The following is a 25,987-nucleotide window of genomic DNA, read 5'->3' on the forward strand; positions in this document are numbered from 1 at the left end:
AACAAAACCTGACCCCACAGCACTTCACATCAGTTCTTTTATTGTTGGTTCAAAGAGGAGAAAGAGCAAGATCAAAATCACTGCATAAGACCACTATGGCTGTGCAGTTTAGCATTATCAGTCTAAGCAAATGTCTGTCCTATTTCACAAGTATTAATAATATTAGTGTAACCCAGGTTAACATATGAGACATATGCAGAGTGAAATTCTGACCCCACTGAAGCCAATAAGAAGTTTTACCACTGATTTCAGTAGAGCTGACTTCATTCCTTGTCTTGAATAGGTACTTGCTCAATTTTTCCCCAAGAATAACAGTTGTGTTAGCATCATTCATAAAAATCTGTTAGATGGCTGCCAAGAGCTATTTGTTTGTTTTTTAAAATGGCGACACAGCTAGACACAGAATGAACCAGTCTGGAAAATGAGAGAGGGAGAAGAGAAATTTGCAAAAAGCATTTGGAGGTCAGTCAGAAGTCAGTCTTCTTTCATTTTCCTCTCCCCAGGAGATCTTACCACTTGCTGCTAAGAAACCCCAAGTATGAGAACCAAATTTCTAGAGGAATATGTATAGAGATAGAAAGATGCATTAAGCAAGATGTTATGGCTAAAAATGGACTAAAGTTAAGGAACCCTGCATTTATTAAGGTATATAGGATACAAGGGGTGCTTTACAGTGAACTATGGCAAACACAATTTTAAGTCTTATGGATTGGAATAAATATTAAATGATCCTGTTATTTAAAACAGTTGCTTAAATTTGAATAATGGACTACAAAAAGCTATTTCAGGCACAAGAGAGAAGGGTATTTAGGGTTGCACCATGTAATGTACAGCATCTGTTCAAATCCTGTTGCTTAGGGTGCAAAAAAAATCCCAAAATAGTAAAATGGAAATAACTCTACTCTGTTAAAGGCTGCATTTTTTTCTTTTTAGGGGGAACAAAATCTGCCATAAAACAAAATGTTGCCAGTTTTGTTGTGCCGGATAAGGAAGAGGAAAGGATGGTCAGCAGTGAACCGTGGTACAATCCGTGCACAAAGCATACGGAACACTAATGCAGTAGCAGCTGCTGCCTCTGTGCCTTCTTCGTTTACCTCCACAAAGGACTTGTGAACAACCTCAGACAGAACTAGGTCATTGCTGGTTGACATTCCAGATAAATCCACCTTCTCACTGTCAAATGCATCAGCCATTCCCATGCTCTTCAGAACAGGCTTCAGATCATAAGCTTGCTCCAACTTAAATCTCGGTAAAAACACCTCCACTTCACTATAGTCCATCATTTCTGGATTTATCCACTCTGTAAGTTTCTCATAGGTAAGTTCTCTTTCCAGCTACAAGAAAAAAATATTATTGCTGTAGTCAGAAGCCAAAAATAAATGACAGTCAGAAACATTCTTATTTTTTTTTCAATACAGTCAAAAGGACCCCAGTTAGGATCAGAGCCCCGCTGTGCTATATGCAGGTACCATCCCAAGACCATCCTTCATGGTAACAAGTTAATGCAATTGCATGTTGTCACTAGTAATGAAGCATACTTGGCAGAGGTGGCTACTGTGGGAGAGGCATTACTATTTCACTGTCCCTTGCCAGCCCAGTAACAATGTAGCACAGAAAGGAAATCAGTAGCTCTTGAATGAAGGAGGAGCACTTGAGGACTCCCATATAAAGAAATGTTAGGTAGAAGGTCAGGTACAAGCGAGGGAGAGCCTATCCCACAACAGTTAGAAAGGAATATGGGGGGAAATCCATCAAATAGGAATTGATTTTTGTGACAGTGGAAGCTCTCCAGGATCTCCTTCAATCTGTCACTCACTACATTCTGGCTTCATCCCAATGCAGGGGTTAGCAACCTCTGGCACGTAGCTCACCAATCTGGCAGTCTGGGTCAGTTTGTTTACCTCCTGCGTCGACAGGTTCGGCCGATCATGGCTCCCACTGGCCGCAGTTCGATGCTCCAGGCCAATGGGAGTGGCGGGAAGTGGTGTGGGCCGAGGGATGTACTGGCCACGGCTTCCCGTCACCCCCATTGGCCTGGAGTGGCGAACTGTGGCCAGTGGGAGCCGTGATCGGCTGAACCTGCTGACGCGGCAGGTAAACAAACTGACACAGACTGCTTACCCTGGCAAACCACGTGTCCTGATGCCTGGTCAAGAAGTCTCTCTTTTCAGAACTTAACATTTCTCTGGACATCAGAGAGAGCTGGGCTTACTTGACAGTGACTCATGGTATTCCCAGCTCTTGGGGAACAGATGCAACATTTCTGCAGCTCTCCCACCCTGTGCTAATACTGGTGAGTTCAGAGCTTGGGACTTGAATTCACAGATCTAAATGAGATTTAGTCAAATGCTCTTCTCTAGCAGGATTTGAGCTTTGTATTCAGTACAAATGGCTTACCTGTTCCAGGCCAGTGGAATTATCTTGGATTTCATCAGGAAGCAAGATGATCATACTAGTCTCATTATCAACATAAGGGAGATCAAGGATTTTGGTCTGAAAGTCTGTTAGGTAGCTCATGTTAAATTTAGCTTCCTTGAACATCATCTGCACTGGTTTGGTCTCATTCTTAAAATAAATAAATAAATAAAAAAGTATCAGTGTCAACAAGTACTACAGAGCCAGCATGTTGGTACTAAACTAGAAGAACTGGGATTCAAATCACATGGGACATCTGAAAACTGGGCTGGACAGAGCACTACAGAATATTGCAAGGAAGGGTCCTACCATTGCCCTTTGGGGTGGCAGGGAATGAACCAGAATTCCATCAGGCTTTTCCCATTTGTAATGCCCAGTCCCTCGAGATTTATTTTGAGGAAAACACTACAGGTATTTTAGTTGCTTAGTGTGTAACTTCCTATCAACAAAATTGTTAAAACACTAGACCTCTTTGCCTAAATAGTTTCACACTTGGATTCAAGCCCTTTAGTTTATTGACATATTTTAATCGTTTCAAATAGACAGGGAACATCTTCAGCTTAAATATTTTGTTATTTTAGGCTCAAAAGAAATGTCAAATATTTTAGTGATGTTATAAAAATAATTAAATCCTAAAATTATAAAGCCACTAATGGTTTGAAATGACCATTTTTAAATCATAGATTAGGGTTGGAAGAGACCTCCGGAGGTCATCTAGTCCAACCTCCTGCTCAAAGCAGGACCAACCCCAACTAAATCATCCCAGGCAGGGTTTTGTCAAGCCTGACCTTAAGAACCTCTAAGGATGGAGATTCCATCACCTCCCTAGGTAACCCACCCAAGTGTTTCCTAATATCCAACCTAGACCTCCCTCACTGCAACTTGGGACCATTGCTCCTTTTTCTGTCATCTGCCATCACTGAGAACAGCCGAGCTCCATCCTCTTTGGGACCCTCCTTCAGGCAGTTGAAGGCTGCTATCAAATTCCCCCTCACTCTTCTCTTCTGCAGCCTGACTAAGCCCAGTTCCCTCAGCCTCTCTTTGTATGTCATGTGCCCCAGCCCCATAATTATTTTCATTGCCCTCTGCTGGATTCTCTCCAAGTTGTACACATCTTTTCTGTAGTGGGGGCCCCAAAACTGGACGCAATACTCCAGGTGTGGCCTCACCAGTGCCAAACAGAGGGGAATAATCACTTCCCTCAATCTGCTGGCAATGCTCCAACTAATGCAGCCCAATATGCCATTAGCCTTCTTGGCAACAAGAGCACACTGCTGACTCATATGCAACCTCTCATCCGCATCCCCTGGTCCTTTTCCGCAGAACTACTGCTTAGCCAGTCAGTAGTGGTGCATGGAATTCTTCCTTCCTAAGTGCAGGACTCCGCACTTGTCCTTGCTGAACCTCCTTGGATTTCTTTTGGCCCAATCCTCCAAGTTGTCTAGGTCACTCTGGACCTTATTCCTACCCTCCAGTGTATCTAACTCTCCCCCAAATTTAGTGTCATCTGCAAATTTGCTGAGGGTGCAATCATCCCATCATCCAGATCATTAATAAAGATGTTGAACAAAACCGGCCCCAAGACCGACCCCAGGACTACTCCACTTGATATCGGCTGCTAACTAGACATCGAGCTGTTGAGCGGTACCCATTGAGCCCAACAATCTAGCCAGCTTTCTATCCACCTTATAGTCCATTCATCCAGTCCATACTTTTTTTAACTTGCTGGCAAGAAAACTGTGGGAGACAATATCAAAGGTTTTGCTGAAGTCAAGATATATCAAATCCACTGCTTTCCCCATATCCACAGAGCCAGTTACCTCATCACAGAAGGCAATCAGGTTGCCCTTAACTACTTTCTCCTTCAAAATTTTTTCCAAGACCTTGCATACTATAGATGTCAAACTAACAGGCCTACAGTTACTCGGATCACCTTTTTTCCCTTTCTTAAAAATAGGAACTATGTTAGCAATTCTCCAGTCGTACGATACAACCCCTGAGTTTTCTGATTCATTAAAAATTCTTGCTAATGGGCTTGCAATTTCATGTGCCAGTTCCTTTAATATTCTTGGATGAAGATTATCTGGGCCCTCTGATTTTGTCCCATTAAGCTGTTCAAGTTTGGCTTCTACCTCGGATGTGGTAATATCTACCTCCATATCCTCATTCCCATTTGTCATCCTTCCATTATCCCTAAGCTCCTCATTCGCCTCATTAAAGACTGAGGCAAAGTATTTGTTTAGATATTGGGCCATGCCTAGATTATCCTTAACCTCCACTCCATCCTCAGTGTTTAGCAGTCCCACTTCTCCTTTCTTTGTTTTCTTCTTATTTATATGGCTATAGAACCTTTTACTATTGGTTTTAATTCCCTTTACAAGGTCCAACTCTACATGGCTTTTGGCCTTCTTCACTTTATCCCTACATGTTCTGACCTCAATAAGGTAGCTTTCCTTGCTAATCCCTTCCATCTTCCACTCCTTGTAGGCTTTCTGCTTTTTCTTAATCACCTCTCTGGGTACGTCTACACTATGGGATAATTCCAATTTTACATAAATCAGTTTTATAAAACAGATTGTATAAAGTCGAGTGCACGCGGCCACACTAAGCACATTAATTAGGCGGTGTGCGTCCATGGTCCGAGGCTAGTGTCGATTTCTGGAGCATTGCACTCTGGGTAGCTATTCTGTAGCTATCCCATAGTTCCCGCAGTCTCCCCCGCCCCTTAGAATTCTGGGTTGAGAGCCCAGTGGCTGATGGGGCAAAAATCATTGTCACGGGTGGTTCTGGGTAAATGTCATCAGTCATTCCTTCCTCCGGGAAAGCAACGGCAGACAATCATTTCACGCCCTTTTTCCCTGGATTGTCCTGGCAGATTCCATAGCATGGCAACCATGGAGCCCGTTCAGCTTTTTTTTTTTTTTTTTTTTTTTTTTACAGTCACCGTATGTGTACTGGATGCCGCAGACAGAGGCAATACTCCAGCGCTACACAGCAGCATTCATTTGCTTTTGCATGATAGCAGAGACAGTTACTAGTTGTTCTGTACCGTCTGCTGCCACTGTAATTTGGCAATGAGATGATGGTTATCTGTCCTTCTCTGCTGTCTACTACTATCATGGGTGCCCCTGGCTGAGGTTGGCCGGGGGCGCAAAAGCAAAACTGGGAATGACTCCCTGAGTCAATCCCTCCTTTATGGTTTCTAAAAATAGAGTCAGTCCTGCCTAGAATTTGGGGCAAGTGTACTAGAAAAGCAGTGTATCAGAGAGCACGGCTGCTCCATGTCAGATCCTGCAGAAATGATGAGCTACATGCAGAAATGATGAGCTACATGTTGCAGAGGTGGTGCCTCTGCAACAACTCCACCCGTTGCTTCCCTCCTCCCCCAACCTTCCTGGGCCACCGTGGCAGTGCCCCCCCCATTTGTGTCATGACGTTATAAAGAATGCAGGAATAAGAAACAGTGACTTGTTAGTGAGATAAAATGAGGGGGAGGCAGCCTCCCCGTGCTATCACAGTCCAGGCAGGACATTAAGCGGTGCGGGAGAGAGAAGCCCAGCATCCCGCTGCTATGATAGTCCAGGCAATACAGAATCTTTTCTTTACATCAGAAAGGGAGGAGGCTGATGGAGCTCAGCCCCCAGTGGCTATGATGAAGACGGTTACCAGCCGTTCTGTACCATCTACTGGGAATGACCAGGAATCATTCCTATTTTTACCCAGGTTCCCCTGAGGCCAGCCAGGGGTATTCAGCAGTTATCAAGCATGTACCATCTGCCACTAGGGAGGGGAGAGGAGCAGATACTGCTCTTCACTGCTGCAGCATTGCGTCTACCAGCAGCATTCAGTAGACATAGGGTGACATTCAAAGAAGTCAAGAAACGATTTCTTTCCCTTTTCTTTCATGTGGGGGGGGGGGAGTAAATTGACAAGCTATTCCCTGAACCACGCTGGACAATGTGTTTGAACCTACGGGCATTGGGAGCTCAGCCAAGAATGCAAATACTTTTCGTAAACTGCTGGGGACTGTGGGATAGCTGGAGTCCTCAGTACCCACTCCCTCCCTCCATGAGCGTCCATTTGAGTCTCTGGCTTCCTGTTACGCTTGTCACGCAGCACTGTGTAGCCTGTAGATTTTTTTTCATACGCTTTGGCATTTCATCTTCTGTAACGGAGCTCTGATAGAACAGATTTGTTTCCCCATACAGCGATCAGATCCAGTATCTCCCGTACAGTCCACGCTGGAGCTCTTTTTGGATTTGGGACTGCATTGCCACCCGTGCTGATCAGAGCTCCACGTTGGGCAAACAGGAAATGAAAATCAAAATTTCACGGGGCTTTTCCTGTTTACCTGGCCACTGCATCCGAGTTCAGATTGCTGTCCAGAGCGGTCACAGTGGTGCACTGTGGGATACCACCCGGAGCCAATACCGTCGCTTTGCGGCCACATTAACCCTAATCCGATATGGTAATACCGATTTTAGCGCTACTCCTCTTGTCGAGGAGGAGTACAGAAACCAATTTAAAGAGCCCTTTATATCGATATAAAGGGCCTCGTAGTGTGGACGGGTACAGCATTAAATCGGTTTAACGCTGCTAAAATCGGTTTAAACGCATAGTGTAGACCAGGCCTCTGAGATGCTTGCTCATCCAGCTTGGTCTACAACCCCTGCCTATGATTTTTTTCCCCTTTCTTGGGATGCAGCTTCTGATAGTTTCTGCAACTTTGACCTGAAGTAATTCCAGGCCTCCTCCACCTTTAGATCCACAAGTTCTTCAGTCCAACCCACTTTCCTAACTAATTTCCTTAATTCTTTAAAGTTAGCCCTTTTGAAATAAAAAACCCTAGTCCCAGATCGATTTTTGTTTACCCTTCAATATTAAATTAATAATAATAATTGGAGATATACCAATCTCCTAGAACTGGAAGGGACCTTGAAAGGTCATTGAGTCCAGCCCCCTGCCTTCACTAGCAGGACCACTTTTTGCCCCAGATCCCTAGGTGGCCCCCTCAAGGATTGAACTCACAACCCTGGATTTAGCAAACCATTGTTCAAACCACTGAGCTATCCCTCCCCACACTGAGCTATCCTTCAGCTCATGATCACTTGAACCAAGGTTGTCCCCTACAACCATTTCTTCTATGAGGTCCTCACTACTCACCAAAACCAAATCTAAAATGGCATCCTCTCTTGTTGGTTCTTCAACTACTTGGTGAAGGAATCCATCAGCTATTGCATCCAGAAAAAACTGAGCCCTATTATTATTAATAGCACTCATTCTCCAGTCTATATCTGGGAAGTTAAAGTCTCCCATGCTCACACAATTCCCATTAGTATTTACTTCATTAAAAACATTAAAGAGGTCTCTATCCATATCCAAATCAGATCCCAGTGGTCTGTAGCACACCCACAAGCACTATCTCAGGGAAGGCTCTACTAGCTTTCTTTCCCAACTTCAAACAACCAGTTGTCCTCCAGTAGCAGATTTTATTCCATCTGCATCAACATCTTTGTTTTGGCTCAGATTTACTAATGCATTGCTAGATTTGAATATTCTGACACAGGGCCAGTTTTTGCTTCTAACAGTACCTGCAAAATGCTGTTTAGCTGAAATATTTTATGCCGTAGAAAAAGAATTCAGAGTAAATTGAGGAATTTCAACATTGATTCTAGAGTAGCTGTTGAAATCAATTTAAGTCACATTGGTGTAAAGCTTGTGTAAATAAGAACAGAATCAGGCCCATTGCTTTACTTAAGTATAAAATTTCCGTGGGTTTATTTCTGCCTACGTAGTTCTAAAATGCTTATTGTTAATAGAAGGTACTTTTTTATAGTTGGCAGAATTTTTCACTCAGAATTTAACACAGCATTGTTTTAAGTATTGCACAGAATTGCACATAATGCAGAAGCACGTATATGCTTTGATTTTCTTTTCATGTAAGTTGGATTAATTTTTAATGCTTGGGTGCCTAAATACCAATATTCATTTCTGTGAGTGGAAACGTATACTTGGTTCACAAGCTCATGCTGATGTTTACTATCTATGTCAGTATCGGAATTAGCACCACCTGAGTAATGTTTAATGTTAACTAACAATGAAACATGATAATTCAAGGTGTAAATTCAGAATATCTGGCAATAAAATAACTTTGGTCCATGTTTGTTTGGGGAAAAAAACAACATGCTGCCAAGCTAAAACACTTCGCTTTAAATTTACAGCATCAGAGAAATATGTCTACAGTACTTAGGAAGTATTTGAAAACTGGTTTATTTTCCTAAAACATATAGGTACTAGAATAAGTTTTTGTAAATTCTACTCATGATAGTGGAAGGGTTGGTATTTGTACCATTCAGTAATCAGGTGGATTAATTTACAGTCCTTTTAAACTAATCTTCTGGTTAAGGCCCTGATCCTGCAAACACTTACTCAAGGGTTTAGTTTTAAGCATGTGAGTAATCCCATTGAAGTAACAGTATTTATACAATACGATAGGCATTAGAACCAATCTGTTTTCTTAAAAATACCTCCTCTATATTGGGGATATGTATTTCTCTCACAGTGTAAATTTAAAAGATGTCTTTTATCTTGGTAGGGTCTGGATTTTTTCCAAACAATCATAGAATCAAAAGAAGGGACCTTGAGAAGTTATCAAGTCTAGTCCCTTGCACTTGTGGCAGGACTAATTATCTAAGCCATCCCTGACAGGTGTTTGTCTAACCTGCTCTTAAAAATCTCCAATGATGGAGATTCCACAATCTCCCTAGGCAATTTATCCCAGTGCTTAACCACCGTGACAGTTAGGAAGTTTTCCCTAATGTCTATCCTAAACCTCCCTTGCTGCAATTTAAGCCCATTGCTTTTTGTCCTATTCTCAGAGGTTAAGAAAAACAATTTTTCTCCCTCCTCCTTGTAACAACCTTTTACATACTTGAAAACTGTTATGTCCCCCCTCAGTCTTCTCTTTTCCAGACTAAACAACCCAGTTTTTTCAATCTTACCTCATAGGTCATGTTTTCTAGACCTTTAATCATTTTTGTTGCTCTTTTCTGAACTCTCTACAAATTGTCCACAACCTTCCTGAAATGTGGTGCCCAGAACAGGACACAATACTCCACCTGAGGCCTAATCAGAGCAGAGTAGAGCAGAAGAATTACTTCTCATGTCTTGCTTACAACAGTCCTGCTAATACATCCCAGAATTATGTTTGTTTTTTTTGGAACAGCATTACACTGTTGACTCATATTTAGCTTGTGGTCCACTATGATCCCCAGATCCCTTTCCGCAGTACTCCTTCCTAGGCAGTCATTTTCCACTTAGGATGCGTGCAACTGATTGTTCCTTTGTAAATGAAGTACTTTGCATTTGTCCTTATTGAATTTCATCCTATTTACCTCAGACCATTTCTCCAGTTTGTCCAAATCATGACTTCTGCGGTGCTGCTTGACTATAGCCTGTGTTGGGCTAGGCGATAACATTCTCTCTCTAAAAGATGGCATTGAGAGACAATAGGACTTCTAGGCACTTCCAAATGACTTTCACTATCTAGGAAGGTATGAGCAAACATACAAGGCGGCTCATATTTCATTCAGTTTCTTGGTATGCTCTTCAGAGTCGTGTTACCAGTCCCTGTTTGTGCTATTTGGAGACAGCCTCAAGAGGATGGATGAGCTTCTCCAAGAAGGAAGGCTGGCCTATAATCACACTGAGAATTACTGTATTATGCCTTGGGGTAGAGTGGATGCACTTTAAGATGAGCAGATTTGCACACTGTGATGTGAGTAGCTAAAAAAGAAACCTGATCTAATTTGTGTATCAATTTCATGGTGAAATCCATTTTAAAGCAAAAGTGATCTTGTTCTGATCAAAGTTTGCTGTAAACAGAAGCATTCCATGTGTAAAAACATCTGAACATATGTGTTCCCTTCTGCTTGTATACAGTAAGGGCCTAATTCTTCTTACTTATTTTTTATACTATCATACCCCTTGGAGTCCCAGTCATGGACCAGGACCCCACTGTGCTAGCAAGAAGATTGACCGTATCATGAAAAGCTTACAGTCTAGGTATAGCTGTTTTAGCTCCATGGACTGTAGAGTTGCTCCTGATTTACATTGCTTTGAGGAGTATTAGCAAATGCCACACATTTTACAAATCAAACTTTATAACACGAGCTAGTTGAGCATTTTTCATGTTCCAATTTTATCACTGGGTAAAAACTGAAGCAAAGGGGACCAGTTTCTGTAAGTAACCGTAATTCTGTGGGAGTTCTGCACATAAAACAGCAACAGATTCGAGGAAAGGGATATTAAATGACTTATAGGTCCTCTAAACTCTGAACAACATATGGAATCCCAAACTGCCTGACACTCATTTATCCACTTCTTCCCTTACGTGTTAAAATTCTGACTGTTGTAAGTTCTGTAATTGTGTTCAAGGCTACTGCTCTCCAATGCTGAAAAGATACATTGAGAGGTATAGCAGAAAACAGAGAGAGAATGAAGGAAACAAGGGATACATTCATGTTAATGCATTTATTTGAAAATGTAGTTTCAAAGATGTTTACAATAAACTAAACAAAGGGGTTGTGTTGAGGGGATGGGATGGGATAGAATAGAGGGTTGTGGTAAAATGTACTTAGGGCAATCCTGATTAAAAGCATTTCTTGTTTTCTCTGGGTGAAGTGTAGTGCAAAATTAGTGATACTTCCCTACTTCATACCTTGTTAATTTTAAATTGCCTTTCCACTGTGCAATCCTTGTTGAATGGGGTTGCCCAGTTGCCTTTGAAGTAGATGGCATTCACCAAGACTAGTCTGGTCATTGAATCAACAACACCCTGAGCCAACAGATTCTGGATTTTACCTTTAGGACACATTAAAGGAAGCATAGTTTTTAGCTGGTACACACCTATCTACCTAGTTGTGTTATTAACTACAGTATGCTCTAACAACTGCACAATACAAGAACTACATCTTAATCTGAAGGATTCAGTTCTGTTTTTCTTCTCCTTCCCTTATTGTATCTCTCCTATGGTCATATGCTTTTAAAACAGGCTTTAGCTGTTTAGAGAGACACTGTGGAATTCTGCAAGCTACATACCTTCAGTTTTTTCTTCTACCCAGGAATTTATGTGTTTTCTGGAATCTTCTGCAGCTCTAGAGAAGTTAAGTTGTTCTAGCTCTGCACAGTAGAATTTCTGGCAGCAGTCTATAAATGTCTAGGACAAACAAAGGAGGATGTCTTAGCAATATATTTTTCTGGCATGCAGTTGTAGAAGACTCAAACATAGAATCTACCTCTTTTCCTGAAGGGATGGAGGAAGGAGTCAGTCTTAATAACTTGTTGTCACTTCTATTCAAGCTGAGCATTTTATTTTCTATTATTACATTCTTAGTCCAAGCAGCCGGCTTACTGACAGATCAACAACAAGACTGCATGGTGAGAGTGATGCAATCAATTTGCTTCGGTTTGAGAGTACAAGGCTTTGTAAATCAGTCTCTAGATAACGTTTTTTGTAACTCTTCCAGAGTAACCCAAACCTGATCTAGTTTAGAAGTAAAATCTCAGGGGGGTTATTTCTATATCTTTTTTGTATAGCATTTGGGGACGATAATAACCTGCTCTTCAGCCTTATGAAATGTCTACTGTGCAAATGTCAATAGGTCATTAATTGTGTGGTTAGGTCAAAATCATGCTCTCTCTCTCTTTCCAATTTGTATTTTGGAGTCTTTTATTTTATGGACGAAATGCCAAAGATGCCAAGTTTAAATATTTAATCACAGTGGTTTTAACTTTAATTGAGAAGAGGATATCTGAATCTGAGCCAATTTATACTGGCAATCCCTTTTAGTAATAAAATTACTGCAGATTGGGGAGGGTAAGGTTGATTGCCTTACTGAAAATGTAAGTCTACAACTTTAGTTTTTTGAGTCTACAACTCATGTGAGACTTTCAGTTACCTCTTAATTGTCTGAGATGAAAGAAGAGGGTGTGAAAGAGTAAGGTTAAAATCAGTGCTACAATTTTTTGATACATTTTAAAAGGGAAATATATACCCCAGTACCCGATACTCTCAGCTAAGTCTTTGGAGAATTTCTAACTGCTCTTCTGTCTGATTTAAAAAAAAGAATTACGTGCCCATTGCTGTGTCCTTTGAATGCACTGTCCAATTTAAGGGGAGTGAAGACACCCACCCACCCCCCCCCCAGTCACAAAATAATGCCTATTCCCTTCCCTTCCCACCATTTGAAGGAAATTCTTAAAATCTTAGCTCCTGGTCAAAAATGAGTGATTAATGGAATGCTGAAGAGTTGGAGTTTGTTGGACCTTCCATTGACAACACGCTACTCCAGTTCTCCGGAGTTCAGAGCTAGGGACTGTCAAACAATCAGCTGAGCACATGAATGGATTTCACAAGGAGACTTGCTTTGGTTAGTCAGGTCCTGAACTACATAGTGCCTGTAGATTAAAGCGGATCCCTTGATTTGCACTCAAAAGTGGAAATGTAGCAAATATGTTATAACACAAAACCAAACTGAATGTTTGACTTACTGGAAGAAATTTAAATGTCTTTTCCCCATAGAGCCGGTTGGCAATCCTAAGCACATAATTAGTGCCTGGTTTGTTAATTTCAGAAATAAGTGACTGGTATCCATCGTGAATCTCTTCAGCTTTGTCCAGAGAAAGCATCTATAGAAAGAGACAGGAATACACTCAGCATGACCCACATGTGCTGAAATATGTGCTTTGGGACAGGTTAGTACAATTCCTTTCAGCAGCTTAGAGATAAAAGCTGCAGCCTGAACACCCAAGGCAGCCCTAAAAGGGAAACGACTTCCCATTACACAGCACATTTGGAGCTCATTTGTGTTAGAAGAGAGACCCTGCTGAAAAAACTTTTTACCATGGAAATAAACATAGCTGTTTTGAAGAGACTCCTCACTCAGTCCTAGCTTTAGGACACATAAAATGAACAGTTATGGAGAGTTTTAAGGAAAACCAGGTTGGAGAGCTCTTTTTTGATGTTTTTCTGTTTGCTGTATAGGATGCTGATCAGGTGGTTCCTCAGTTTTTTTGATAGAATATGGCATAATCTCTCACTGTGGTCTGTGTAGTATGTAGATAGCAGTGGATTTTTTACCTTTAGTCCATTTGGAGACTCTCATTAATAACCAAACTTCTATACAAACGGACTTCACTAGAATAAGACAGGAGATCTACATTACTCACTTCACCTCTCTACAAAGGAAAAAGGGCTGTAAGCTGTCTAAACTCCTACCTGCCACATGGGGCCACAACCGTGGTACCCCTAACCCACCCAGTAATATCGTCAATCTATCCAACTACACACTCAGCCCAGAAGAAAAGTCTGTCCTATGTCGGGGACTCTCTTTCTGCCCTGCTACCCCCACCAACATGATACAGTTCTGTGGCGATCTGGAAGCCTACTTTTGCCATCTCTGACTCAAAGAATACTTCCAGGACAACACTGAACAGTGCACTGATACACAGGTGCTCTCCCACCAACAGCACAAGAAGAAGAACTCCACATGGACTCCTCCTGAGGGTCGAAATGACAGTCTGGACCTATACATTGAATGCTTCCGCCGGCGTGCACAGGCAGAAATCGTGGAACAACCACATCGCTTGCCTCACAACCTAAGTCGTGCAGAAAGCAATGCCATCCACAGCCTCAGAAACCACCCTGACATTATCATCAAAGAGGCTGATAAAGGAGGTGCCGTTGTCATCATGGACAGGTCTGACTACCAAAAGGAGGCTGCCAGACAACTCTCCAATACCAAATTCTACAGGCCACTTCCCTCAGATCCCACTGAGGAATACACTAAGAAACTACAACATCTACTCAGGACACTCCCTACACTAACACCAGAAGAAATCAACATACCCCTAGAGCCCCGACCAGGATTATTCTATCTACTACCCAAGATCCACAAACCCGGAAATCCTGGACGCCCCATCATCTCGGGCATTGGCACTCTCACTGAAGGACTGTCTGGATATATGGACTCTCTACTCAGACCCTATGCCACCAGCACTCCCAGCTATCTCCGTGACACCACTGATTTCCTGAGGAAACTACAATGCATTGGTCACCTCCCAGAAAACACCATCCTAGCCACCATGGATGTAGAGGCTCTCTACACAAACATCCCACACACAGATGGAATACGAGCTGTCAGGAACACTATCCCTGATGATGCCACACAACTGGCTGCTGAGCTCTGTGCCTTTATACTTACATACAACTATTTCAAATTTTATGACAATATATATCTCCAGATCAGTGGCACTGCTATGGCCACCCGCATGGCCCCACGATATGCCAATATCTTTATGGCCGACCTGGAACAACGCTTCCTCAGCTCTCGTCCACTCACGCCCCTTCTCTACCTACGCTACATTGATGACATCTTCATCATCTGGACCCATGGGAAGGAGACTCTGGAAAAATTCCACCACGATTTCAACAGCTTCCAGCCCACCATCAACCTCAGCCTGGACCAATCTACACGGGAGGTCCACTTTCTAGACACCATGGTGCAAATAAGTGATGGTCACATTAACACCACCCTATATCGAAAACCTACCGACCGCTATGCCTACCTTCATGCCTTCAGCTTCCATCCCGGACACATCACACGATCCATTGTCTACAGCCAAGCACTGAGGTACAACCGCATCTGCTCTAACCCCTCAGACAGAGACCAACACCTACAAAATCTCCACCAAGCATTCTCAAAACTACAATACCCGCACGAGGAAATAAGGAAACAGATCAACAGAGCCAGACGTGTACCCAGAAGCCTCCTACTGCAAGACAAACCCAAGAAAGAAACCAACAGGACTCCACTGGCCATCACATACAGCCCCCAGCTAAAACCCCTCCAACGCATCATCAAGGATCTACAACCCATCCTGGACAATGATCCCACACTTTCACAGGCCTTGGGTGGCAGGCCAGTCCTTGCCCACAGACAACCTGCCAACCTGAAACATATTCTCACCAGTAACTGCACACCGCACCATAATAACTCTAGCTCAGGAACCAATCCATGCAACAAACCTCGATGCCAACTCTGCCCACATATCTACACCAGCGACACCATCACAGGACCTAACCAGATCAGCCACGCCATCACCGGTTCATTCACCTGCACATCCACCAATGTAATATACGCCATCATATGCCAGCAATGCCCCTCTGCTATGTACATCGGCCAAACTGGACAGTCTCTATGGAAAAGGATAAATGGACACAAATCAGACATTAGGAATGGCAATATACAAAAACCTGTAGGACAGCACTTCAACCTCCCTGGCCACACTATAGCAGACCTTAAGGTGGCCATCCTGCAGCAAAAAAACTTCAGGACCAGACTTCAAAGAGAAACTGCTGAGCTTCAGTTCATCTGCAAATTTGACACCATCAGCTCAGGATTGAACAAAGACTGTGAATGGCTTGCCAACTACAGAACCGGTTTCTCCTCTCTTGGTTTTCACAACTCAACTGCTAGAACAGGGCCTCATCCTCCCTGATTGAACTGACCTCGTTATCTCTAGCTTGCTTGCTAGCATATATATACCTGCCCCTGGAAATTTCCACTACATGCATCTGAGGAAGTGGGTATTCACCCACGAAAGCTCATGCTCCAAAACGTCTGTTAGTCTATAAGGTGCCACAGGATTCTTTGCTGCTTTTAGAGATTATAAGGAGTCCGTTTCAAGTCCATCCTATTTTACTGTTGAAGCTGCAAGTTTAGACAAACTCTTCCCCTCCTCTAAGCCAAATATTGTATAAGGCTCTAAGTGGACAGCTATAAATGTTGTTTTGAAATTTGTAATTCTCACCCCAGGAAACCAAGCAGACTACACTAAAAACCAACAAGCTAAGAGAACTTAAAAAGCTATGCAACTGCAACACAGAAGGCCTCCTTTGCAGACAGATTTCAGGGCCTCATCTCCATCCTCATCTTCCCAGACTCCTGCCAATTTTGCCACTATTGATCATGCTCCTTTTCTAAATCTTGTTCTCTCCTCACATTTATGACTCTGTCTCCTGGGTCTCCTCTTAGGTCTTTGCTTGACCTTTCAGGGGGACCTCAGGGATCCAAACTTGGCATCCAACTCTTCTTCCCTAGGCCCTCTTTCTCTCTGGAGATTCTGAGTGCTCATTGAAGCAGGATTTGGCATTAAAAATTTAATGAACTAGACCTACATTTTCAAAAGTGATCAGTGATTTTTTTGGTTGCCCAACTTGACACCTTAAAGGGGGCATGATTTTAAGAAAATGCTCCGGGCTATGTTTTTAAGACATATTTAGGTGATTAGTATAATCTGATACTAATCCCAGAGAATGTAATTGAAGAAGTTCTTTTCTAACTCGAGCCAGCTAGACAGCTCTCTCTTCTTCAAGGCATCTCAGCTGTATGGTGCCACCAAAATTCTACTCTCAGGCACACAAGGATGATAATGGGAGTTTTCCATAAGTACAGAACATACAATAAAGATCTGTGGTTCAGCTTCTAGACCAAAGTTGTGTTAAGTGGTTCAAAGTTTATCCAGACATACCTTTGCCATCTGGGCTGCAGTGTTACCTTTTGCACCCAAAAATACCATGGACAAAGCAGAGGAGATACTCAAAGGAGAAAAGAATAGGTTCTGTGAACTGGCATTTTCACTCAGCTTTTTGAATAGGTTGAGTGCAAAGGTGGTTTTTGCTTTACTGAGATTATCCATGGTTCAGAACCTATAAGACAAAACACAAAGGAAAGATCACATAAGATACAGATTTAAAATGTAATGAGTATTTAATGTGCCAGATTCTTAGCTGGTATAAAGCACCATAACTCCACTGAAGTCAGTGGAACTACACTGGTTTTACACTACCTCAGGATATAGCAAAGCATCATATAAGTTTAAGGATCATGTGGTCTGTCTCTCTCAGAATCCAAGTTTATATAAAAGCCTTCAGATAACAATTGGAACAAACTCACACAGATTAAAAAGTTTTCCAATTCTTTGAGATTCGTGTTGTGTTTCTATAGCATTATACACTGTTTTTCAGGAATTCAGTACCTATCTACCAGACTGTCTAGTCACATGAATACAATTTATATTTCATATAATGTTTTATATTTCATATTTTATATAATATTATATTTCATATAATATGCTTTACATTTAATGGTCATTATTGGAGGCATGTTGTTTAAGTGCAATACTTACTGCCTCAAATTTACTTTAATCCAACCTGTAGTACATAATTACTGTATTTGAATTTATATTAGATTCTCTGGTGTAAAATAGTCACTGCATGAACTTTATGATCTGAGTTGTTAACTTTGTCGATCAAACTGATTTTGGGTGTAAAGTTCTATAAACACCTGCCTTATTCACTCATTTGCAGTAAATCCACATATTACTTCCTGCTGCTTTCTAGGATAGTACTGGTCTTCTATTTCACAGTAGAGTTATGGAGAGTGGATCCTGTGACTATATGTTCTAGAGGGGTGGAGTGCCACTTCTGCAGAGATAGGGAAAGTGAGGCAAAATGGGAAGAGAAATGGGAAAATATAAAGAGAGGGTGAGCGAAACACAGGTAAGACGAGAGCTCTTTATTGCAGTCGTCTCTCTTTAATGTTTCATCCCTTTCTTTTGTTTCACTATTTTTAGACATCCTTTGCTCTTCCCTTCCTCACTCCTCAGTTAGAGGGCAATTGTTCAGCACTGGTTTTGTTTAATACGCTCAGCCCATCTATTTCTGTCTGTCAGTGACTAACAGGAGATTCTGCTTCCAGCATTTCTCATTCAACCAATTGGGAGACTGACAACAAGCATGATAAGACAGTATTATCCTTAATTCACATTGTAGTATGACAGAACCTCTGGGATTAAAGAAAGTCTAATGAAGATGAGTAGTAGACCCATGTGCCCATCCAAGAACACATATTCATAATAAAACGAACCAGTGTTGCCATCTAATGACTGTTCTGTAGCTTATATGAAGCAAATTTGGTTGTCTTCATTCAATACCCCATGAAAAAGAGTCTGCATTGCAGTCTCTTTATTACTCTCCGTAACATAATGGCTTTAATTTTATGCTGCCGCCTGATAGTTGCTCATTGTAAATACACTGGTGCATAAAGAAATAACTGGAAAGCTCCCAATTACAGGTGATTGATATCTTTTGTGTTTTCAGAATCTATGACCAGCAGGCAATACTAATTGAAATTAATGGCGTGGGTGATTGATTTTATTATTTATTTATTTATTATGGCAATAAAAAGCTAGAACAAACTGCAGAGTTGCTACAAAACTGTCCAGGCAACTTTCTAATAACAATATTCTAAAAGAATATTCAGCTATTTAGGTTATTTTGCAAGTGCACAATTTCAGCGCAGTAGCAAAGAAATCATTATTGTAGAAGGATGGACTGTTGATTACAAAGCTATTTTGGAATGCGGGACACCCAGTATCAACTCCCTGCTCTACTATAGACTTCCTGTTTGGCCCTGGGCAAGACACATAGGCCATGTCTACTGCAATGAAAGACCTGAGGCACAGATATGGCTAGTCTGGGTCATCAGGGCTATAAAACTGCAGTGTAAAATTCAGGCTCAAGCTGGAGCCTAGGCACTGAGACCCAGTGAGAGGGGAAGGTCACACTGCCCAGACTCCACTCCATCGTGCCACAGAATCTAAAAAAAGAAAAAGAAAAAAAAAACCAGGGAGGGGAATTACTGTTGGTCACCATGCCAGCCAGAGATTACAAATTGGTTCCTGTTGCAGTGTTACCAGAAACTCAAATCAGATCAAAATTTGGTTCAGTCCATGTTTGGTTACCCTAAGTACTACTGGAACATGAGACACTTGTGCACTGTAATGCTTAGACTGAATTTAAAAAAGAATCCATGGAGAATTTTACACTACACACACAGGTACAGACTTGCACTTCTCTTGTGTGGATGTCATACATGTTTTAGAGTTTTAATTCCTGCAGAGATTTTTGTTTGTTTTTTTGCATTATGCACTGGTTTTGGCACTATTAAAACACCTTGAAATTAAATTGCAAGCTGATTTAAATTAAATGTATTATATTACAGAAAAAAAACAGACTCAGTACTGTCACTTGTTCTTTGTCCTCCTTGACCGCAAATCTAGGAGACTTGCAAAGCAGGACAGCAAAATATAAATCTGCTAGCTCCTAAATACTTCTGCAAGACCAATCTGTCTTGATCACACAGTCTTATTATCGAAGACAGAAGTTTACCAAAACCCTAAAACAGATAATCGATGTACCAATGGACACTCACTCTGATTCCAAAATAGTGCTACTGCCTAGGAAATAGCAGGAATACATTTTGACTCTGTTTGACTTAGAATATTAATTGACCATCTGGAATAAAGCTCTTTAACACAGTTTGAGGGCAATTTACCAAGCAAATGAATCATCTGCCCTTTTCCATTTTACAATAATCCTATTAGGGAAACAACAAACACTCTTCTCTCTCCCTGAGGGGAATGCATTTCTCTGTGGTGTACAGGTCTAGGTATACCACAATCCATACTAACCAATCAGATTATTTTCATGACCATGATACTGGAGCTGCTTTTTCAGTTTCCCAAACACAGTGGAGTCTGTATGTGTGCTGGTAAAAACTGCTACATGTCAGAGGGAATAAACTTCTGGGATCTCATAAACCAGCATTGCTTGTGTTTCCCCTTTGCTCTGTGTTGTGTAGGATAACTCCCTGCATTACAATGTGAGTTTCCATGCCAAAACAGACAATTCTTTTGGAATTTAGAAAAAATTCTAGATCTATGGTCACAGTCCAAGTAAGAAACAACCCTGCAATCCTGACAGCTGACACAAGATTTACAGTCTTGCAAATTTGCAGCGTAAGATATGCAACTTCAGCTACGCTATTCACGTAGCTGAAGTTGAAGTATCTTAGATCGATTTATCTCCAATCCTCAGGGCGTGGGATCGACGTCTGCAGCTCCCCCTCGACTCCGCTAACGCCGTTCGCGCTACCGGAGTTCCAGAGTCGACAGGAGCGCGTTCAGGGATCGATATATGGCGTCTAGATGAGACGCGATATCAATCCCCGAGAAATAGATCGCTACTTGCCAATACAGCAGGTAATCTAGACATACCCTAGGAGATGTGAGGGATTTGTTTATCAAAGGGCTTGCTCTCCTTCCAAACTGCATTATGTTCAATCTTCTTCTTCTTGACTTCAAAGCCCCGCATAACTGGTCTACCTTCTTTGGCTGTCCATGCTTCATTTTGCATTCCAACAGCACGCTGGGCCCAAACCACCCTGTTCCCTCCACTCTACCAATGCTAGCAAACATCACGTTTGTACAGGACTCACTTTTTAAGAATCACAGTGGTCTCTCACAACCATTTGCATAAGCCTAAGAGCTTCACTCTCCTAATGAGTATGTGAAGATACTTCGCACATGCTCGTTAGGACAACATCAACCCCCTAACTTGTGGTTGATCTACAGCATATGTCATAAACAGATAAGTAAGAGTTAATAGAACAGAAGTACTTCATCTCTCTTTTGCGTGTAAAGGGTTAAGTTCAGTGAGCCTGGCTGTCACCTGACCAGAGAACCAATCAGGGGCCAGGATACTTTCAAATCTTGAAGGAGGGAAGTTTTTGTGTGTGCAGTTATTTTTTGGTTGTTGTTCACTCTGGGGGCTCAGGGGGACCAGACGTGCACCCAGGTTTCTCTCCAATCTCTCTGATACAGGCTCTTATAAGGTCAGAATAGTGAGTACTAGGTAGATAAAGCGAATTAGGCTTATGGTTGTTTTATTTGCAAATGTGTATTTGGCTGGAAAGAGTTGAAATGTGTATTCGGCTGAAAGGATTTTAATTTGTACTTGTATACTTAGGCTGGGAGGGTATTCCCAGTGTCTATAGCTCAAAGACCCTGTACCTATTCCATTTTAAATTTACAAAGATAATTAAAGAAAGAAAAACAGTAAAAATTAAAAGCTTTTTTTGTTTAAGAACCTGATTGTTTTTTTTATTCTGGTGTGAGACCCCAGGAGACGGGGTCTGGATTCACCAGGGAATTGGTGGGGAGAAAGGAGGGAAGGGGGAGAGAGAGGCTAATTTCTCTCAGTGGTAGGATTACTGTCTCTCTCAGGGAGAATCTGGGAGGGGAAGAGAGAAGGAGGGGGGAAGGTGCATTTTCCTCTCTGTTTAAGATTCAAGGAGTTTGAATCACAGTGATCTTCCAGGGTAACCCAGGGAGGGAAGCCTGGGAGAGGCAACGGTGGGGGAAAGGGTTTACTTTCCTTGTGTTAAGATCCAGAGGGTCTGGGGGGTCCCCGGGCAAGGTTTTGGGGGGACCAGAGCATGCCAGGCACTGGAATTCCTGATTGGTGGCAGCGCTACAAGTACTAAGCTGGTAATTGAGCTTAGAGGAATTCATGCTGGTACCCCATCTTTTGGACACTAAGGTTCAGAGTGGGGTTTATACCATGACAGCATATTTTTTGGAAATACAGCCAATCTTAATTTAAAAGTGTGAAGTGATTGAGAAGCCATCAAGTCTTTTGGTAGATTATTCCAATGATTAATTAGCCTGCTTGTTCAAAATTTGCACTTTACTTTCCATTTGATTTTGTCGAGCTTCAACTTCCAGCTATAAGATCTTGTCATGTTTCTGTCTGCTAGATTACCTAATATCTTCTCTCCATGTTGGCACTTCTTCCTTGCATGAAACACCCTTCTTGAACTAGTCTGCAAAGCAACTTCAGTCCTCATATTTAAATCTTTCCTAAGGGCCTACTCCATATGTGACACCTACAAGCCGGCTAACTGATTACTTATTTGTTTGGCACAGGACCCAAAACTTCACTATGGAAGGGTTAAGGGTAGCTGGAAATCATCTATTTCTCACACAAAAAAGAGCAAGGGAACAAATCACCATGGTGTTATTGTCACGGAGTGTGGGGAGTCCGGCCCTGCACCCCTCTTCCTGGACCCACAGTGACTCTTAGCCAGCCAGTAAAACAGAAGGCTTATTGGACAACAGGAACACAGGTTACAGCAGGGCTTGCAGGCACAGTCAGGACCCCTCCACCGAGTCCTTCTGGGTTTTCAGGGTGCTTGGATCCTACCTAGGATACCCTGAATTCCACCCACACAGCCCCAAGCCCAAACTCAAACTGCTTCCCTCCTGCCACTCCCTTCCTTTTGTTCCCCCTTCCCGGGCAAAGGTGTTGACCTTTCCCCTCCCTTACCTAGCTCAGGTTACAGCTCCGGTGTAGTCCATCTCCTAAAGTCCTCCCCTGCTCTCCCATTCCTCACACAGACAGTCCCTACCCCATCACAGTTATTAAAACCTTTTGTTAACAAATGTTGTTATAACCTTAACAGAGTAGAGATCACCCCTTTTCAACAACTGGAAATTGCAGAGGATATTACAGTGTTGTTGGAAACAAGTAATAAACTCTTCACATATTTTTTGAATGAATGAATGAATGTCAAAAAACTATACTGCACTTTCTGAATACTGTGAATAGTTTGAGTTTTTAAAAGTCATCTTATAAGTTTAAAAAATTGTGCATACATATCTATATCTATCTCCATTTGTGTGGGAGCATAATGGGAGCAAAGGCAAAAGCAGTATTTAACAAGCTGTAATGTTTTTGTAGATACAGGCAATCCTCGGACCTATAACACAATTGGTTCCTTACAACTGCATTGTATGTCATAACTTGGAACTGCAATCTACTCCATTGTGGGACGGAGCAGCGTAAACTCAAAACCTATAATTGTAAGTCAAATCAGGGTGTCAACGTAGAAGTGTCATAAGTGCTGTTTGTCATAACTCAAATGTTGTAAAGTCAAGGACTGCCGGTATATTGTTATCTTAAAAACTAAGACCGCAATCCTGCAATAAGTCTGCATGTGTGGACCTCTGTAGTCTCACAGAGCTCCATAAGGCAGTTAGTGGGGCTTTATGCAGGGCTTGTTGCAGGATTGGGGCCTAAAGTGTATATAGCCATAAGTGCCTCTCCCCACCTCAAAAAGAAAAAGCTGTTTTACATTGAAATAATACATAAGACTATCTGGTGATCACAAAGTCACATATCTTTAGATATACAGTTAGCTCTATTTGTAAAAAGAGAAAAAAAAAAGTGAGGGGCCCAGAATGTGCATAATACAAGCAATGAGTCAGAAAAAATTAATCCCAACATTTCAATTAAAATGTAAGTCAGGCCCATGGTCTAATCTTTCAAGGTGTTTGTACTGTCTGTTTTACAGACTTATTGAGACACAAGATGGGGGAGGTAAAAGTTTTTATTGGACCAAGACACTGCCTTAGGCTCAGTCTAGAATAGTGTAGTTTATGCTACTATACAGAACTTATTAACATAACAGAGGTATGTGCACTGCAAGTGTTATTGCCTCCTTCCCTCCAGGGCCACAGGGATTCCTTTAGAGACAAGAGCCCTGTTTTACTGGCTCAGTAAATGGCAGTGCCAGGCACCTCCCATCGCAGGAACCTCTGCCACAAGAATCAGCAGCCAAGGCCGGGCCCCTCTACGTGCAAGGGATTTAATAAACCCCAAGTACCAGCAACCTGTGCTGCGTGCACCACACCCACCAGCTCCGTCCCACCCCACCGGCAAGGGAACCAGGGGAGGGTCCTTGGCTGGCGGGGCAAAACCCAGGGCAAGGTGCGCAGAGTCACAGGGTTCCTCCCCCACCCGGGCTTACTGGGAGGGGGAAGCCCCAGGCTGAGCCACCTTCTCCAGGCAGGGAAAGGCCCCGAGGTGCCCGTTGTGAGCGCTGGATTCAAGGTTCAGGGTCTGGTCTCTTAGGAGCCTGGCTCGCCCCGCCCCCCCATGCACCCGCAGGCAGACCTGCCCCCCGCTCCCGCCCACCCCCCGGGCTTGCGGTGGTTTCCATCACACGGCGGGTTCGCAGCGCACAGACTGTCCCAGCCCCGGAGCAGGAGCAGCCACTGACGAGAAACAAACTCACCGGGCACCAACGGGCCGCCCCGGCCTCGGCTGCTTGACCCAACCGTGGGGCCCGATGCCCAGGGTGGACTCCGGCTCCCGGCGTCTCCTCCCCGCCCGCCAGCACCGAGCGGCCCCGGGCTGGAAACCAAACCCAACTCCCAGCCCCGCTCCCCGCCCGCGGTTCGGGGTTTCCCGCGCGCCTGAGGCAGCTAGCGCGGCAGGACCCGCCCCACACGCAGGCGGTGCCCAGCTGGGACTGACCGCGGGGCGATGCTGCGGGACCGGGGCGGAATCGTGCGGCGCTGAGCGCAGGTCGCTGAAGCGGCGCCGGGCAAAGGGGCGCTGGCCAAAGGGGCGCTGGCCTCGGGCTTGTGTTAGCTCCGCCGAGCCCCGGGATCCCGCCCTCCCTGCTAGAGCCCGGAAGCCACCACGGGGCGTTTCATCCCTAATTCCCTGCACCAGCGGGTCTGACTTGTTCTGTTGGGGTTAAATTTCAAACATGCTGCTCCGGGCGGGTTCATAGAAGCCAGTCCCTAAGGCCCTGCCTAGACTAGGAGAAGGAGATGGGTTTGCCAAGTGTGTTGGCGAACATTTCAAATAACTGATTTTAAACACCCCTGTACAATCTGATGCAGACAAAACAATGGTCTTTTAAAAGTCTTATCTGGGCGTAGCCAGTGCTGAACTTCTGCCAGAGGTTGTCAGGGTGAGCCCTGGTACCTGTAGGCTTGGCAGTTCACAGCTCAGGCACCTCTGGGCTTGCTGCATCCCTTATGTATGTCAAAAAATTGCTTAGGCCCTGGCACCTCTTTCATTACAAATTAAGTACCAGGCATAATCAACCCTAGTTAAGTGACTATCATTTTGGAATGGTAACAAGGAAACTATTAAAAGTGTTTGGACTATCATATCAGAACACAAATGACAACTCCCCCCCCCCCCCCGCCAAACCCTATAATCAGCTAAATGACCCATTTCAATAGTAGAAACAATCTCAGCATGTTTTTTTAATTACAAGTCATACACTAGAGTTATGGAGTAAAATACCAGCTAAAAGCATTGGAATTTGTGTAAATAACAGGAATATCTTTGCTGAAATGCATTCTTGAAATGAAAGCCTATTTTTCTACTTTATTGGTGATACAGGTATCTAGGAATGGGTTCAAATTACAGCTAGTAATTACATTAACACCACATTACTGTTATTTGAATGCTGCAGGTTTCATCCTATGTCTATAAGCATTATAGTCAGACAGGAGGCATGCTGGTGAAAGTTTTCATATCAGTTGTGCTCATCAGACCTGTTAGATGATCTAATTTACAAATGATCAGGTACAGGAACAAACATTAGTATGAGATGACAAGTTCACTGGCTAGGGAGGCTAGGCCAGTTCACTGACTCTGTGCCAACACTGACAGAGAGTATTTGCAGAATGTTTAATGCCTCATCCAGAGTCCTTCCTCTGACAGCAGTAAAAACTGAAATGGGCTCTTAGGGAGGTAGAATAGTCTCACAAAATATAAATGTTTAGAGAGCTTTTGATGAGAATT

The 25,987-nt window shown here is 42.9% G+C and overlaps 2 protein-coding genes across 3 annotated transcripts in view; one reads left to right on the top strand and one right to left on the bottom strand.

The window, feature by feature from the left end:
• The window catches only part of LOC127044905 (leukocyte elastase inhibitor-like), a 186,158-nt gene that overhangs the window by 8,092 nt on the left and 152,079 nt on the right, over nt 1–25,987 (top strand). The gene's annotated exons all lie outside the window — the stretch shown is intronic.
• Nucleotides 24–24,767, bottom strand: LOC127044904 (serpin B6-like). 2 transcript variants are annotated; one of them, XM_050940189.1, is made up of 7 exons: nt 24,698–24,767; nt 17,008–17,185; nt 12,967–13,104; nt 11,515–11,632; nt 11,135–11,277; nt 2,398–2,565; nt 24–1,334 (listed from the first exon to the last, which is right to left on the bottom strand). In XM_050940189.1, the coding sequence occupies exons 2-7, from the start codon at nt 17,173–17,175 to the stop codon at nt 930–932; spliced, it is 1,140 nt and encodes a 379-aa protein (XP_050796146.1). In that variant the 5' UTR covers nt 17,176–17,185; nt 24,698–24,767; the 3' UTR covers nt 24–929. The 2 variants fall into 2 exon arrangements, with proteins under 2 accessions (XP_050796146.1, XP_050796145.1); XM_050940188.1 differs by lacking the exon at nt 24,698–24,767 and adding an exon at nt 24,456–24,565.

The sequence above is a fragment of the Gopherus flavomarginatus genome, chromosome 2 (assembly GCF_025201925.1).
Source record: "Gopherus flavomarginatus isolate rGopFla2 chromosome 2, rGopFla2.mat.asm, whole genome shotgun sequence".
Classification (NCBI taxonomy): Eukaryota; Metazoa; Chordata; order Testudines; family Testudinidae; genus Gopherus; species Gopherus flavomarginatus.

Bases quoted from the DNA above. Each gene is read 5' to 3' on its own strand.
- LOC127044904 (XM_050940189.1), bottom strand. From the start codon at position 17,175: ATGGATAATCTCAGTAAAGCAAAAACCACCTTTGCACTCAACCTATTC. The intron at 11,633-12,966 runs GTAAGTCAAACA...TGTTTGTCCTAG, and splicing joins AGACATTTAAATTTCTTCCA to ACATTTATAGACTGCTGCCA. The intron at 1,335-2,397 runs GTAAGCCATTTG...TTTTTCTTGTAG, and splicing joins ATTCCACTGGCCTGGAACAG to CTGGAAAGAGAACTTACCTA.